At 38.5% G+C, this 18170-nt stretch overlaps 1 protein-coding gene across 3 annotated transcripts in view; it reads left to right on the top strand.

Moving 5' to 3' along the window:
* The window catches only part of LOC149822594 (putative lysine-specific demethylase JMJ16), a 40390-nt gene that overhangs the window by 14242 nt on the left and 7978 nt on the right, over positions 1-18170 (top strand). For all 3 annotated transcript variants that reach the window (XM_089981668.1, XM_089981669.1, XM_089981670.1), the window contains exons 2-5: positions 9662-9739; positions 9820-10341; positions 10421-10642; positions 10864-11025. In XM_089981668.1, coding sequence (XP_089837794.1) covers positions 9662-9739; positions 9820-10341; positions 10421-10642; positions 10864-11025 — 984 coding nt within the window. The remainder of the gene's footprint in view (positions 1-9661; positions 9740-9819; positions 10342-10420; positions 10643-10863; positions 11026-18170) is intronic.

Here is an 18170-nt window from a genome sequence, read left to right as displayed (position 1 = left end):
TATAAGAGTGCTCATTTGGCACGATTCATCCTTAAAAGCCATAATGCCACATTAAGTCATTCACGCAAGGCGCAACACTATCAATCTTACATCCAAAATTTATCTTATTATCGACATGTGACACTAGATTGATAAATACAGAATGGGTCCTTCAACAGAACCCCACTCATTTATATGCTTATACCCCTGATCGGGGTTATTCGAATTAGGTCGCAACTCGAATCAGGGTTATAAAATATTTCTCCCAAGTGTGCGGACTTGGGAGGACTCAAATGCAACTTCGACATCCTGCGAGGATTAAAACTTAACTTTGCAAGAGCTGTGCCATTTGAAGAGCACTGGGTTCGCAGGAGGAAACCCTCATTTAAAGAACTGCAATGCGCAAGTACAACTTCTAGTGTTTTGAAAACAACTGAATCAGGATAGGCACAAGACTTCATTTATGTAAGTACATATTTACCATAAGTGTGAGCATATGCAGGTTATAACATGACGACAAGCAACTCTCGACTTGCGATGCCGCACATCAAGCGAAAAACACATAAGTAACACACGAGGTGCCAAACCATACTTTGACCAGTTAGACAGACAAACACATAAGGTCATGAGTAATACACGAGACACAAAGTCGTACCTCACTCAAAGGAAACGTGCAGGCAAAAATGGATGCAAGCAAACAAGGGCATATGTATTTCAAGAAATATGAAACCACACCTCAACTCGTAATCAACTTATGCAAAATAATGATCGAAGAATGAAATTGTACATCGACCCATAGGAACGAACAGACAAGCATATATGCAAGCAATTAAGGGCATAAGTATGGCAAAAAGTACGAAACCACCTTCAATCACATAAGCAAATACGCAATTTAATACTCAAAGAGTAAAATCATACATCGACTCATAAATATGCAGACAAGAAAATATGCAACGCAGAAGCAATATAAATCTAAGCATATCTAGCATGGGCATCCTAATTATTTCAACTTAAATACGTTCATCAATTGCCCTTTTGTGCGACTTTACCCTACCTTGGGATGTCGTGCAGCTGCGTACGCCTACGCGTGAGGATAATACGAGGGTTGAGCCGCGGAGCACGATCGGGACCTGTTGTGTAAATCTGCAAGAGTGTGAAAAATATTCAATTATGTTAATATAATTAATGGTGCAACAGGGCAAGGGTAGAATTAGGCGACAGGGGACGAGGCCTTGCCGACGGCACTAAGGCGGTAGGGGGCGAGCCCCTGCCAATGACAGCGAAATCGACAGGGGGGCAGCCCCTGCCGATAGCAACGAAGCGGTAGGGGTCGCGCCCCTGCCGACGGCAGCGAATCGGCAGGGGTCGAGCCCCTGCCGACGGTGGCGAATCGGCAGGGGTCAAGCCCCTGCCGATGGCGGTAAAACAGCAGGGGAGGCAGCCCCTGCCGTCTGCACCGAAGGGGCAGGGGGCTAGCCCCTGCCGACGATGGCGAATCGGCAGGGGTCGAGCCCCTGCCGATGGCAGCAAAACAGCAGGGGAGGCAGCCCCTGCCGTCTGCACCGAAGGGGCAGGGGGCTAGCCCCTGCCGACGAGAGAGGGATCGGGGCGGCAGGAGCCATCAGCCTCCTGCCGACCCCTACGAAGATGGCCCCTGCTGGGTTTAAAAGAAGAGGGGCAGGGAGACAGGGGGACGACCGACTTCCTGTGGGTCGCCCGATCTCTCACAGGGAAGAGAAGGCGTAGACAGGGGCCCCGTAGGCCCCTGATGGATACGCAAGGCGCGGCAGGGGTCGCACGCAGCCTGCCGGCCTCCCTGCGAACCCCTAAGAAGGGGGAAAAAGAGGGAGGTGAAGAGGGAAAGCACGACACAGGCAGTATGCCGTCTGCCAGCCTCTCGGCAAGCCCTCAAAGAGAGGGAAAGAAGGGAGGAGGGGGTGCCGCAGGGGTGACTAACCCCCTGTAGGCTCACCTGCAACCTCAAGAGAGAGGGGGAGGCGACAGGGGCCCCGTAGGCCACCTGTCGGGCCTCCGATGGGTACAGGCGAGGCGGGAGGGCGCGGCAGGGGCCGTGCGCCGCCTGTCGGCCTCCCGGCGAGGTGATAGAGAGAGAGACGAAGAGGAGAAGAGGGAGGAGGAGAGTGGCGTACCTGGGAGGCGGTGGCCGGCGTCGGCGTGGGGCGTAGTGACGGCGGAGGTGGCGAGCACAGAGGAGATCGAGGGCAGCGGCGTCGGGAGGAGAGGAGGAGGAGGAGGAGGAGAGAAGGGATGTGTGCCTCCCCTCCCCTCATGCCCTTCTCTTAAAGACTCGGGGAAGGCGACAATCGGGGAAACCCCCAAGGGGTTTCCTTAATTGTCGAGGAGGGTGGAGCGGCGTGGGCAGGGCGCGGCGCACAGGGGAGAGGATTTGTTTTAACAAATCCTCCCTCTGTGTCTGGTTATGAAACCCTAATGAAGGGGGGCCTGGGTCGGGTCCGGACCCGACCCGGCCCGGGTCCATTTTTTTTAGCGGGTTTTACATTATTCCTATCACTCTACCTAAAATGATGCTTGTATCCCAGTGGAAAAAGAAAAAGAAAAATACCCTTAACATGTTTTACTTAGTTTTTTTTATTTCAGTAAAAAAAATATTAGATCACCCTTCTATGCACAGTATGAACAACTGCCCATGCTAATTATCATGGTTCTCATGGATAAAATGGACGTGTATCCATATTAATAAAAAAGGAAAAATATCAAACTCTTTAATTTTCTGCTTTTGACCTGTTTCAAACCATCAGAATCTTCTCCCTCTGTTCATTTAAGTTCATGTTCTGAAAAAAAAGAAAAGTTTTCTTTTACATTCTTTTCCCATTTCTTGGCACATGATTGTCAACATTTTTGAGTTTTCCCTTTTCTCCTGTTGCCGCAGTTTTCTTTTCATTCATTTTAGGATTTGTTTTTTAATTCTTCATTGACTCTTATCAAAGAACTTCCTAAAGAAATAGTTTTGCACCAACTTGATAAACTTCATGTGATTCTTTAACTTCCATAATTGTGCCTTAACTTGGTTTCCTAACCCTGATCAATTAAACTGTTTTTTTGTTCTCTTGCGTAGGCAGCTGGGAGATAGCCCTTCTAGAATTTGAACCAGAAAAGCCTGTAGTTATTGTAATGTCTACTGATCAAGTTTCCTCCACATATCACTTAATTTGTACATGTGAGCACTGTAAAAGTATCTTCAACAAGATACTTTAGTCGATAACGCAATAACCTTGAGAATAAATGTGTGAACATACACACCCAAGAACACTTGTGCACAACAAGCACAACACACGGAATCACAAATGTGCAAATGCACTCATAAGATTCATAAACAACTAAAGAGGTTGGGCTATAATCCCAAATCCCTTGAGAAAATACAAGAGGAGCTGCCCATATTTATAGGGCTTTTAGGAGGCATTGAGAGGGGCTCCACATAGTCGTTGGAGCCCCTCCAACGGTCACAAATGTGACCGTTGGAGGGGTCCAACGACTAGTGGGTTGGGCCCCTCCCAATGCAAGTACAGCATTAAATGAAAAAGAAAAAGTAAAAGAAGAAAAAAAGATAAAATTACAAAACCATATTCACGAAAATGAATATGTGTAAAATACCTAAACTACCCTTACCTAAACTACCCTTATCAATATATATATTTTATATATATAGGTAGATACATATACATATGTAATATATGTATATGTATCACCTTATATATATAAAATATATATACGAAATTACAACATATTTTAACACCCCCCTCAAACTTAGGGCAAGATGACCGATAGTTTGCCAAGAAGGAAGTTGAATCGCGGAGCGCACAAAGCTTTAGTAAAGAAGTCTGCCAGCTGATATTCGGACGTGACATAAGGAAGATCAATGACTCCTTTTAGATATGCTTCACGAACATAGTGACAGTCCATTTCGATGTGTTTAGTCCGCTCATGAAAGGTGTGATTTTTCGCAATGTAGATTGCACTCTTGTTGTCACAACAAAGCTTAGTGGGCCCTTCTATTGTAATCCCCATGTCTTCTAGCAATTGATGAATCCAAACAATCTCCATGGTAGTAGTTGCCATGGCACGATATTCAGCTTTTGTGGAGGAGAGTGACACCTTTTGTTGCTTCTTGCATCTCCACGATATTAGAGAGTCTCCTAAGAACACACAAAAACCAGTGGTAGAGTGACGGTTATTAGGGTCACCTCCCCAATCTGAGTCAGTATACGCAATCAATTTTAAGTCAGAAGAAGAGGACAGAAAAACTCCCTTATTTAGAGTACCCTTTATGTATCTTACGACTCATAAGATGGCACTCATGTGAACGGATGTAGGCGCATGCTGAAACTGACTTGCAGTATGGACTGCATGAGATATATCTGGTCTGGTAATACTCAGATACATCAATGATCCTACAAGCTGTCTGTAGTGTGTAGGATCCAAAAGGGGAACTCCATCATCAATTTTCATCTTTGCTCCTACTACCGCAGGAGTTTCACAAAGCTTCTCATCTGTAATACCTGACCTGTCAATGATCTCAGAAGCAAGCTTAGTTTGGGATAAGAAATATCCTCTAAGAGAGTATGCTACTTTAATTCCCAAAAAATAAGTTAGAAAACCTAAGTCAGACATTTCAAATCTATCTTTTAAGATAGATTTTATACTCTTAACCCCGTTAGAGTCACTCCCAGTGATGAGCATGTCATCAACATACAGAAGTAAAATAACAATCCCTGCATTGGATTTTCTAACAAAAAGAGCAGTGTCACTAAAACAAGAGGAAAAACCATTCTCAATCATTACAGAGTTAAATCTATCATACCAAGCCATGGGGGCTTGTTTTAGGCCATAGAGTGCTTTTTGAAGACGAAGCACCTTTCCCTTAGGAGTCTCCATTCTAGGAGGAGCATCCATATAAACTTCTTCGCTTAAATCACCATTTAAAAAGGCATTTTTAACATCCATTTGATAGATGTTCCATTTGTTGATAGAGACAACGATTATAAGACATCGGATAGTGACCATACGAGCTACATGAGCAAAAGTTTCTTCATAGTCAATACCATATTCTTGACTATATCCTTTTGCAACCAAGCGAGCTTTATACCTTTCAAGGGATCCGTCACTTTTAGTTTTTACTTTAAAAACCCATCCGCACCCTATTGTTTTCTTGCCTTTAGGCAGAGTTTGAAACTCCCAAGTTTTGGCTCTTCTCAGAGCTTCAAGTTCATTGTCCATTGCATTAATCCATTCAGGGCACTTTCGTGCTTCTTCAAAATTTCTAGGTTCTATATAGGAGTGGATGGCACTAAGGCAGACTCTATATCTTGGTGAAAAAGAGTCATGGGAAATGAACCTAGAAGGAGGCCTTCTACTTCTCTCAGTTCTACGAGGGATCACTTCATTCTGAGAGGCACTGGGACTGACATCATTATATCTGTCGAGAGCACTCCTAAAGTTGTTTTGATCTCTATGAGAGTAGGTGATAGGGTCTCTAGGTAATTCAATAGGTTGATGTGACGAAGGAGGCAAGGAGATGTTTTCCTCGGTTTCAAATTCATTTGGGTTACTTTGATCTGACTCATTATCACTAGTATCATCGTCTTTATTCAGTAAATCAAATAAAAAGGAATAATCCATATTTTCATTATGGGGGTCACAACGTTCAAATCCACTGATATTTTCCAAAAAACTCACGTTTTTGGAAACATACAATTTATCACTTTTGATATCATAACAACGAAACCCCTTTTGGGTTTCAGAATAGCCAAGAAAGGCACAAGGAATGGCTTTAGGAGAAAGTTTGTCATTCTTATCAGTAAGAACAAAACATTTACACCCAAAGACCCTTAACCTGCTATAATCAGGTTCCTTATCGTACAGTTTTTCAAAGGGAGAAATTTTGTTTAAATTCTTCGATGAGAGTCTGTTTATGAGATAGACAGAAGTAAGGGCTGCCTCAGCCCAAAGATTTTTTGGAATGTTTTGAGAAATGAGTAAAGTCCTAGTTGTTTCAATGATGTGCCTGTGCTTTCGTTCGGCTAACCCATTTTGTTGAGGGGTTTTCGGACAAGATTTTTGGTGAAGAATACCAAAATTTTCAAGATAACTCTTAAATTCATTTGAGAGGTATTCTCCTCCAGAGTCAGACCTAAAGATTTTTAAACATCCATTGAATTGATTTGAAATCATCATGTGAAAACTTTTAAAAGTTGAGAAAACTTCATGTTTATGTTTAAGGAAATAAATCCAACAAAACCTAGAGTAGTCATCCACGAAGATCACATAATATGAAAATCCTCCTTTTGACATTACCGGAGCCGGTCCCCATACATCGGAATGGACAATTTCAAATGGTTTTGTCGTAAACATGGATCTTTGAGGAAAAGGCAAACATTTCATTTTTCCAAGAATGCATTCATTACACAAAAAATCACTTTTACAAAGATGTTTAATAAAAGGCAAATAAGAGATCTTAACAATATTGGGATGACCCAATCTCTTATGCCATACATGAATATCTTTGTTTTGGACAACGTTACAAAATTGACTCTTGGGAACTTGAAGAAAATCTACGTAGTAGAGGTCTCCTCTTCTAGAGCCTTCCCCAATCAATCTCCCGGACTGGCGATCCTGTATCCAACATTTATTAGAAGAGAATTTTATATCGCAACCATGGTCCGAGAGTTGGGAGACGGAAAAAAGATTTAAGTTAAGGTTTGGAATAAAACGAATTTTTGGAACAAAGAAGTCTTGTTTTTCAAAATTACCTATTCCTTTAATCTCAAGAGATGTTCCGTCCGCGGTTGAGACAAAGGATGGAAAAGAATTTTTAGAAAAATTTGAAAGAGAGCAAGAGCTAGGGGTCATGTGAAAGGATGCCCCAGAATCTAAAAGCCAAGATGTCTTACCGGGGGAAGAAGATGACATAGCGGCTCCGGAAGTACCTCCCTTGAGAAGAGGTTGAAGTGCATCTACAATTTGTTGAAGAGAAAGAGACTCACTTGATGAAGAAGGTCGTTCTTCAACTTGAGATGTCATAGCCGTTGCAATCAATTTCTTCCATTTAGGACACAAAGGTTTGATATGTCCGGGTTCTTTACAATAGTAGCAAGTCACTTTGCTATAGTCTCTTTTGCCATACCGATCATTTCCTCCTTGATTCTTGAAATGAGGAGGTCTATAGGATTTCATGTTATTTCTCGGTCTTGACACGACATTAGCCATTTCACCATCTTCTTGAGTAGAGGAAGTAACAAGAATACTAGGATTATTTTTACCAATCCCCATACGGGTTTCTTCACCACTTAGCTTGGTGATAACATCTTCAAGTGAGGGGGATGTGAAGGCGGAGAGAAGAGAGGACCAAACTTGTTCAAATTCGGGTCTAAGGCCATTTAAAAAATTGAAGAACCGGTCTTCCTCAAGTTGTTTGTGCCTTAATTCGATTGCCTCACCACTCCATTTAGGTTCAAGAATTGCGAGCTCGTCCCAAATAGAGGATAATTCGGCAAAGTACTCCCGAATGGTCATGTCATTTTATTGGAGGGTCAAAGCCCTCTTTTGGAGAAAGTACTTGTGGGATAGATCTCTTGAGGTGTACATTTTCTCAAGATATACCCAAGCTTCGGAAGCTTTTTTAAATTTGATGATGTTGGCGTTTATCTTGGTCTCAACGGATGAGAAAATCCAAGATAAGATCTTGAAGTTCTTCATTTCCCAATCATCATGTTTTTTAGAATACTCTTCAAGGGCCTTTTGTCTTTCATCCCCTTCAAGGATCTTAATATCCCCTCCTTCAATAATGGTAATTTTGGGTTCCGGTTCCGGTATGGATCCATGAACGTAACCCCAAAGCCCCTTTCCTTTAATATGAGCTTCCATATTACCGGCCCAAACGTGATAGTTTGAGCCATTAAGCTTAAACCCAAGAGAGAAATGAGAGTCTTTTTCGCCCATTAGAGAGGAAAGAATTCAAGGGATAATACGTACCTTAATTACTTTTCGCGTCTTTCTTGACAAGAGAGGCTCCTAAAATATTGCTCGAAGAAGGTGATCCTCTTTGATTTCAAAAAACTTGAAGGCACGCTTTTCGAGGAATGCAAAAGAGGGCGAATCGCAATTCTTCCTTTTCAACGAGGCTCTGATACCATGTAAAAGTATCTTCAACAAGATACTTTAGTCGATAACGCAATAACCTTGAGAATAAATGTGTGAACATACACACCCAAGAACACTTGTGCACAACAAGCACAACACACAGAATCACAAATGTGCAAATGCACTCATAAGATTCATAAACAACTAAAGAGGTTGGGCTATAATCCCAAATCCCTTGAGAAAATACAAGAGGAGCTGCCCATATTTATAGGGCTTTTAGGAGGCATTGAGAGGGGCTCCACATAGTCGTTGGAGCCCCTCCAACGGTCACAAATGTGACCGTTGGAGGGGTCCAACGACTAGTGGGTTGGGCCCCTCCCAATGCAAGTACAAGCATTAAATGAAAAAGAAAAAGTAAAAGAAGAAAAAAGATAAAATTACAAAACCATATTCACGAAAATGAATGTGTAAAATACCTAAACTACCCTTATCAATATATATATTATATATATATATAGGTAGATACATATACATATGTAATATATGTATATGTATCACCTTATATATATAAAATATATATACGAAATTACAACATATTTTAACAAGCACATGTGCGTGTGTGCATGTGCAGACATGTGTATGGATGTGTGCATGCATCATGCATGTGGGTTGTTGGTTCTGACTGTAAAAGAAGCATCAGATGTTATTTCATCATTCATTAGATATTCAGAATGGCTTGAACCAAACAATATTGATACTATGATTAGATTATATATGTGTTTCTCTAAAGAATAAGCGATAAGTATATCCAGAATGCCTTGGATGAAACAATGTTTGTACTAATGATTATATATGTATGTTATAAAGAATAAACAATGATTACCTTGAATTTTGATTATAAAAGGTCTAGTGGATCCAAACAGTGTCATTCATTTGGGGTCCAGAATGCATTGGGTCAAGCACTACTGATACTGTGATTTATTTATTAAGATGTTTATCATAGCTTAATCTAGGCAGGTACGTTATCACTATTCGAGAGCTTATTTTAACATCCAAATCACTTGGTGTGGGGCATAATTGGTACTAAACATAGTCAATGAATATCAACTTCTTGGCAACATAATGGGTATCTGCAAGTTCTTAGAAACCGGTAGTTCTTGTTAATAAAGTTCTGGTAGTCTTGGAAAATAAGAAAGAATTAAAAACATTTTATTGATGTTCTCAAATAATATTAAATGTGAAAACTTTTGAAAAAAATAAAATTAAAAAATTTAGAAAAGCACAAGTTTTATTGATGTTAGGAAATCAAGAAATATGAAAAGTTTAAAATGTCATATTATCATCACATTGTTGTTGAAATTCTTACTCCACATATATAGCATATTTATGTTGGTTTTTGTTGTCACAAATGGTGTTCATCAGATTAATTTTTGTAGATAATGAGACATTGCAAGATCTGTTTGATTCAAAAGTTTTCTGTTATCAGAACTTTTTCATGCTTATATATTTTTCTCTTTTTTGCACACACATGTCATGATTGGGCTATTGTCTGATATTACGAAAGGTCTTTTCACAATGGCGACCTGAAGAAGCTTGTAGGCCGATCATCGATGAAGCCCCTGTATTTTATCCAAGTGAAGAGGTAAGGTTATTGTCTTATCATTTTTGAGTAAAAATTTCTTTGCCGTAAAGCAACCAAAAATGAAATCATTCTTGTTGCAGGAGTTCAAAGATACACTTAAATACATTGAAAGCATCTACTCGAAGGTGGAAGTGGTTGGTATATGCCGCATTGTCCCACCTTCTTCCTTTAAGCCACCCTGTCTTTTAAAAGAGAGAAACCTGTGGCAAAATTCTAAGTTTGAGACTCGAATTCAAGAAGTTGACAAACTTCAGAATAGAGAACCCGCAAGAAAGAAAACTAAAACCTGCAGGAGGAGGAAAAGGAGACAGTCATGGACAATGGTGCCTCGTAGGCATAATAATTCTAGCCGATCTGAAGTCAGTGAATCTGCAGCTTGTGACAAGGATAAAAGATTTGGCTTCCATCCTGGTCCAGAGTACACTCTAGAAGCTTTTCAAAAATATGCAGACAATTTTAAGGAACAATATTTTGGAGTTAAAGATTCCTCTAAGAATTTATCCTCCAGTGACGATGAACCCAAAAGGAAGTTGGAATTGTCGGTTGACGATATTGAAGGTGAATACTGGAGATTGGTTGAGAAAGCATCTGATGAAGTTGAGGTACCCTCTAGTCTACATCTGGAAGCCGGTTGTCCCTTAAATTGTCATTTTAACTTAAATTCATATCTTTTTGTTGTAGGTGCATTATGGTGCTGATTTGGTTACTGAAAATTTTGGTAGTGGGTTTCCAAAGGAGGCTTTGACTTGTCAATGTGATTCTGATTATTACGTAACATCTGGTTGGAACTTGAACAATTTTGCACGCCTTCCTAGATCTATACTTGCTTTTGAACAGGCAGATATTTCTGGTGTTCTGGTTCCATGGCTATACATAGGAATGTGTTTCTCATCATTTTGCTGGGTAGGTACATGAGATTATGTTATGGAACCTATAGTCTGGTTGAAACTTTCTTCACTTGGTGTAGTATCAATTACTGTCCCACTCTGAATAATACGTGCTCTACAAATATATTATTTATGCCATACTGGACACAGTTTGATATGTTTACCATTTTGTATTGACATTAATTGGTTTTATGTTCTTCTGGTACCTTCTTTTAATTTATTTCTTTATTGTGGTAGCATGTTGAGGATCACCACCTATGCTCATTGAATTATCTCCACTGGGGGGATCCAAAGCTATGGTATGGGGCCCCAGGAAGTGACGCTTTGAAGTTGGAAAATGCAATGAGAAAACATTTACCGGATCTGTTTGAAGAACAACCTGCTTTACTGAATGAACTTGTGAGTCACGTTTTTTTTTCTGATCAGAAATTCTGTGCACTTGCTGTTCTTACTGCATGGTATCACTCATTTCACTTTTCACAAAGAGTTCTTGCTCTGTGCCACTTTGTGCTTGCAAATTTGTTTTACACATGATTTCTTCTAAGGAACTAACCGTGTATGGGACTTCTAAACATATCTTCAAGGACAAATGCAACTTATCCACCAGCCTTCCCTAGATTGTGATTAACAATGTTTTAGAAACTGACTTGCTGCCTGCCTCAGCCTCACACCTAGACCATCTAACAAACACTTGACATTATTGATTTGGAATTTTGTGGAAAAGACAATTGATTCCTATGAATAAAAATGATAGGCCAGATGTACTATAGCATTGCAAACAGATCAGTGTTAAAAATTTAATATAGAAAATATAAAGCGCAATTCTTTGGGTCCAAAATGTATTTTGAAGATTGAATTGTACTATGTGAAATTAAGCTGCAATCTCCAGTAGGATATGTGGGCGGGGAGGGTCAGAGATGGTGCTAGAAGCGTATATTCTGATAAATAATTTGGGATCATTGAATCATGCATAGGCCACCAGGTTATATAAATTGGCTGGCAGCTGATTTCTGAAGTGAAAATTTCCTAAGAACTTGATTACAAACTACAAAAGCAATATCCTGTTACAAATTTGTTTCATCGATTTAACATTCAATCCTTCTTATATCATTGGAATGTACTAGATTAGGAAGTTTTTTTGCAATGGTGCTGCTAAAGGGTAATTTTGTTTATTAATCTAGCATGAACCTATTGGACTTTCACTTTCTATTGGCTTTGGCAACCATTGACATGCTAAAAGAGTATGATATACCTCTGATTATATGATATAGATATACGTCTAGCTGATTATGTGTTATACCTCTGACTGATTACGTGGTTTATCACATACTGTGGTATTCAAATTATTATTGACAGTTATCTATCATTTGTCATTCACTTATTACACTGCTTTGTAAAATTTAAGCACATTTGGCCCATCTACTGGATTTAGGCTGGCAAAGCCCCCTACTTATGTGAGCAGCCCCTACCCTTTGGGAGATGCAAAATGTAACCTTTCCATCATGATGTGGTGGCTAGGCTGACTGCTGTAATATTGGCTAATTTTAGATTCTATAGTGAGCCGGGCGTAGTTGTAGTTAGTATTGATACAGAATGAACACTTCAAACAAAGGCCAGCAGTAGAAGCCCTTTGTAGTCCTCTCTCCCTATGTGGTATGGGTATGGGTACGGGTATGGAGGGTACGACACGGAAATTTCAAAAAATGGGGGTATGGGTACATGGCTATATGTATATTAAATATCACATAAATACAAAATAAATTCAAAATAAACTGAATATAGTCTAAATATATGTTCTATATCTAAAATATATATTATATACTGAAAATATAATTATAAATTCTAAATTGAATACAAACTTGTATGTAAGGAGGGTAAAATGGCGTGTCCAGGTGTCGACATGGGGACATGCGTGTTGACATGGGGACGGAGGGAAAATGGAGTGTTCGTGTGACAGCTCTCTCTCTCTCTCTCTCTAGAGAGAGAGAGAGAGAGAGAGAGAGAGAGAGAGAGAGAGAGAGAGAGAGAGATGTTTATATACTTGCTGCTGTGTACTCTATGTATCATCTATTTGAAAATCATAAGTGCAAGTTGTATCCGCTCAATCTAACCTCAGAGATGTGTTCAGCATGGTTTGTTTGCTAGGGATCACACTTCAATTCATCTTTCTTCGACTTATATGATTTTTTGAGTCATGAAATTATGGTATATTCCGAACCATTGATTTTTGAAGCCTTGGAAAACCAACTTACATGTTGCAAAAACATGATTCTAAACCTGTTTTCTACTAAGGAAACTATATACATCATATCTATAATGTTAATTCTAACAAAAAAGTGGGGAACATGTTAAAAATATGGTTTGTTGGTTTTCTTCCAAAATGAATCTCACTCTACACCCCAAAAGTAACTATGTAATTTCAAAAATGTGATTACTTTTAAGGGTGGTTTAGTCATTCTAATTGGTTGATGTTGCTAACCGTAATATTACTAGTTTAAAGTTATATATATAGGGCCACTAGAATATGAGAACTAGAGTGTGGACTAGGCATTTCCAATATTTTTTCGGCAAATCTGACCCTACAGATGTGTTTAGATGGATCATGCTTTTTCGACAAAAAATATGATTTTTGGGTGTGTGAATATTTATGAAAATTCTGAGCCATCGATCTTCAAGCCATAAAAAATCCTGCTTATTTATCACAATCAGATGATTCAAGATCTGGTCCCTTTAAAACGGATCTGGTCCCTTTAAAACCAAGCATGTAGATCATATCTTTAATCCGACCTGTTTGCAGGTTTTTCTGATAATAAAAAAGTCAAAGGTTGTAAATGCACCAATTTTTTTTCTTTTCAACTTAAGAAACATTTTTTATGCCAAAAAAAAACATGATCCAACAGTCTATTCCCACTAAATCGACCATTTTGAACACATCTATGAGGTTAGATTGAGTCAAAATAACTACCATGATGAGATTCCAATTAGATTGTACTTACAATTGACTATATATATATATATATATATATATATATATATATATATATATATATATATATATATATCAATTGGGCATAATAGTGGACTCCTATCGAACGTGGGCTGCACGTTGATTTGGTGCAAAAAGGAGGCATTAGCGCAGTCAATTCCTCTAGGGTCTTTAGCAGCGGTCGCAATAGCCACTAAAAACCTTTTTTTTAAGATTGCACGCTATCTGCTGATCACATGTGATCAGCGGTGTGCGTGCATCCGATGTAATGTTGAACATTTTGTGTGTTTGACGTTACACCCCACTCATCTATATATATATATATATATAGTGAGTAATAAGTAGGTATTAAACAATTTTATCTCCCAAACCTTCCTAATTGGCTTCATAGGGCAAAATTTTGGGTGTTTGCTTAATTTGAACTTACAAATATATTCTCTATGGCTTAGCTGAGGATGAAAGTTGCACTAAAACTTGATGAAGTAAAAATCAAGTTTCATGTTTAGAGGTGGTTTCAGTGTGATAATAAAACAATGGCTCATATTGCACTTAAACTTAATGAAGTAAAAATCAAAATTTCTTGTTAAATTGATTCAATCCAAAGCATGTTTTTTTATTAAAGAAGCAATGATAAGTGCATCTTCGGTTTTGGATTATGCAAGAAACACTTGCAATTATATATTTTTAGAAGTGTTTAAGGCATTGAGGACATAAAACTGTTTTGGATCTGCTAAATTTGAATGTAAATCATGCATTTATTTACCATGGTATTTGACGCCTAAATTTTGCTAATGCTGAATTATTTATGGTACCATTATGGATGGTTAAATCTTGAGGTGTAGAACGAGAGAACGTAAAAGATGGACAGTTGGGCTCTTAACAGGTCACTTTTCCTGCTGTCACTGTAACCTATTTTTCTTTCTTTATATCAAACACGATAAAGAAATATTACATGACTGCACTGGTGGAGCAACATCTTAGCAGGTCACTTTTCCTGCTGGCATTGTAACCTATTTTTCTTTCTTTATATTAAACACATTAAAGAAATATTACATGACTGCACTGGCGGAGCCACATTGGGGCCAAGGTGGGCATGTGCCCACCCTGACCCCAAAATCCCCCCAATAAAGGGGTCTGGACAGGGTGGTCTGTGCCCCCCACCCTGACCAAATGAAAGGTCAGGTCACGGGGGGCCACTGCTCACCCTGATTCAACTGCCCACTCAGTAATAGGTTGTGTCAGGGTGGGCACCACCTGGACATGACCTCTTTGAGTCGTCCCTTGCACCATAGAGCTGCAGTGTGGTGGTTGCACTGTGAACAAAGAAGAGAGCACATAATTCTCGCCAGCAATTCCAAGGATGTAGGATCAACACAAATCCAGAACAGGGCAGAACTTCTGTGAAGATTGAAGACAAGCTGAAGGTCATGTGCTTGGTCATGTTTCATAAGAGAACTCCAGCATGATAATACTGCTGGGTTATGAAAATTCTTGTTTCTATAAGAGTGCTAATCGCTGTAGCATATTGCTGACATATAGTTATGTGTGCCATAAGTCAAGAGAAGAGTAATATAAAAGCATGCTAGCAATTTAGCATTTCTGTTGAGTTCATCCTTTTCCAAGTTCATCTTTGAAACTAAAATGAGTTTTCTCTCTCCCTTAAACAATTATTCAAGTTCGAGGAAAAAGTGATAAATATGGATCAAATGTCGTACATAATCAAATTTATGATTGTCCGATGTAGCAATTTTTGTTTTTTTTCTACTTACAACATATCTACCTTTGGATCCATGTCTGAGAAAATTTCATGAATCTGAATTAGAGGTCAAATGAGCCCAACACATTTGTGCCATTATTTCTGCTTATTTTGATCTATGGTATTATCGTTGCATCATGTTAGAATCAACTATTGATATGGCGAGAGCACACTACCAAAGTGTTTGATGATGTCCAATTGAAGGTTTTCATCATTATTTAGGCATGAATCCATGAATAATGAATGCTTGATTTTAGTTATAATATTGAGGATTTTGTGTTTTTTTATCAATTAGCATAAATGCATAATTTATGATGTTTGTACGAAGTAGGGTTTTGATTTAGTTTTTCAAAATTGGCATGAATGTTTAATTATGGTTTTGGGGTTTTTATGTGCTTTTCTTTTTCAATTAGCATTAGGTTTTCGATTTGCATTGTTTCAAATGACATGAATGTCTAATTAGGGTTTTGATTGTTTTTCTATGTTTTTTTCTTTTCAATTAACAATAATCATGATTTTATCTTTGATTTTTATTAGGATTTTAGAGTTTTGTGTTTTTCAATTTGCAATAATCATGACTCCATGTTTGATTTCCGTTATGATTTTAGGTTTTTTTCATGTTCTTTATGTGATTTTTTTTTGGTTTTTCATATAGCTTTACTTTTATGAGCGTAGTTTGTGCCCACCCTAATTTAGATTCCTGTTCCGTTCCTGCATGACTGCCAGTGTTAAGTACAGTGTCCACAAAAAGACAAACATCGTTGACCTCAATATAAGCACAATACTGTAAAAGTATCTCTAACAAGATACTAAGATCAAGACCTTAATATTCTTGATAACAAACTCGGCACACATGCACGATAAGAACACTTTAGAACACTTGTGCACAAAAGCACAACTCACAAAATCTCACAAATGCGCAACGGCATAAAAATATTGGAACCACTTTATTGAGAACTTGGTTTTTGACTCAAAGTCATAAGAAATATAAAGGGGTGAAACCCCTATTTATAAGCACATAAAGGAGCCACAAAAGGGGGCTCCCAAGAGAGTCGTTGGGAGCCCCCAACGGTCACATATGTGACCGTTGGAGGCTCCCCAACAACTCTTTGGGGAGCCTCCCTATGTAGCGCAAAAACCAAGAAAGAAAAGAAAGAAAGAAAAAGTAAAAGAAAAAAGAAGAATTACAATCATATTCCAAGGGGAATATGCGTAAAATAGGAATTTACAGAAATACCCTTTTCGGGTAAAAAGAAAACAAAAAAGAAATAAGTAAATATATTCATATATATATTGAGATACATATACATATATACATAGTACATATATATATATGTATTTCAATATATATATATATATATATATATATATATATATATATATATATATATATATATATATATATGAATATACATACTAGATTACATAATTTAACACCCTCCCTCAAACTTAGGGCATGATGACCGAAAGTTTGCCAAGGAGAAAGTTGAATCGTGGTGGTGCACATAAAGCTTTGGTGAAGAAATCTGCCAACTGATATTCTGAAGTAACATAAGGTAGATCAATGATTCCTTTTAGATAAGCTTCACGAACATAATGGCAGTCCATTTCAATGTGCTTAGTCCGCTCGTGGAAAGTATGATTTTTGGCAATATAAATTGCACTTTTGTTATCACAGCATGACTTAGTGGGCCCTTCAATAGTGATTCTCATATCTTCAAGCAGCTGATGGATCCATACAATTTTCATGGTAGTAGTTTCAATGATATGCCTATGTTTTCGTTCAGCCAACCCATTTTGTTGTGGGGGTTTTGGGCAAGATTTTGGATGGAGAATACCATGACTTTCAAGATAACTTTTGAATTCATTTGAAAGATATTCGCCACCCGAGTCGGTTCTAAGAATTTTTAAACTTCCATTGAATTGATTTAAAATCATCATATGAAATGTTTTAAAAATTGAAAAAACTTCATGTTTATGTTTAAGAAAATATATCCAACAAAATCTAGTGTAATCGTCCACAAAAATAACATAGTATGAGAAACCTCCCTTAGATATCACAGGAGCCGGACCCCATACATCGGAGTGAACAATTTCAAAAGATTTTGTTGTAAACATGGATCTTTGAGTAAACGGTAGACTTTTCATTTTGCCAAGAATACATTCATTACATACAAAATTCTCATTATAAAGATGCTTAGTAAAAGGCAAACAAGATATTTTAACAATGTTGGGATGCCCCAATCTCTTATGCCATACATGAATATCTTTGTTTTGAGCAACATTACAAAACTGGTTCTTGGGAATTTGGAGAAAATCAACATAGTAGAGGTCTCCTCTCCTAGAGCCTTCCCCAATCATCTTTCCGGACTGGCGATCCTGAATCTAACATTTATTAGAAGAGAATTTTATATCGCAACCATAGTCCGAGAGTTGAGAGACCGAAAGTAAATTTAAAATTAGTTTTGGTATAAGAAAAATTTTTGGAATAAAGAAGTCTTGTTCTTCAAAATTGCCTATTCCTTTAATTTCAAGAGGTGTTCCATCCACCGTTGAGACAAAAGATGGAAGAGATTTTTTAGAAAAATCGAAAAAAGAACAAGCACTTGGAGTCATATGAAAAGATGCACCGGAATCTAAGAGCCAAGACGTCTTACCGGGAGGTGAGGAGGATGACATAGCGGCTCCGGAAATGCCTCCCTTGAGAAGAGGTTGTAGAGCATCCACAATTTGTTGAAGGGAAAGAGACCCATTTGATGAAGATGGTCGTTCTTCTGTTTGGGATGCCATAGCCGCAACAAG

Source organism: Nuphar pumila, chromosome 11, assembly GCF_984573655.1.
Source record: "Nuphar pumila chromosome 11, dmNupPumi1.hap1.1, whole genome shotgun sequence".
NCBI classification, from domain to species: Eukaryota; Viridiplantae; Streptophyta; class Magnoliopsida; order Nymphaeales; family Nymphaeaceae; genus Nuphar; species Nuphar pumila.
This window is presented reverse-complemented; position numbering and strand designations above follow the sequence as displayed.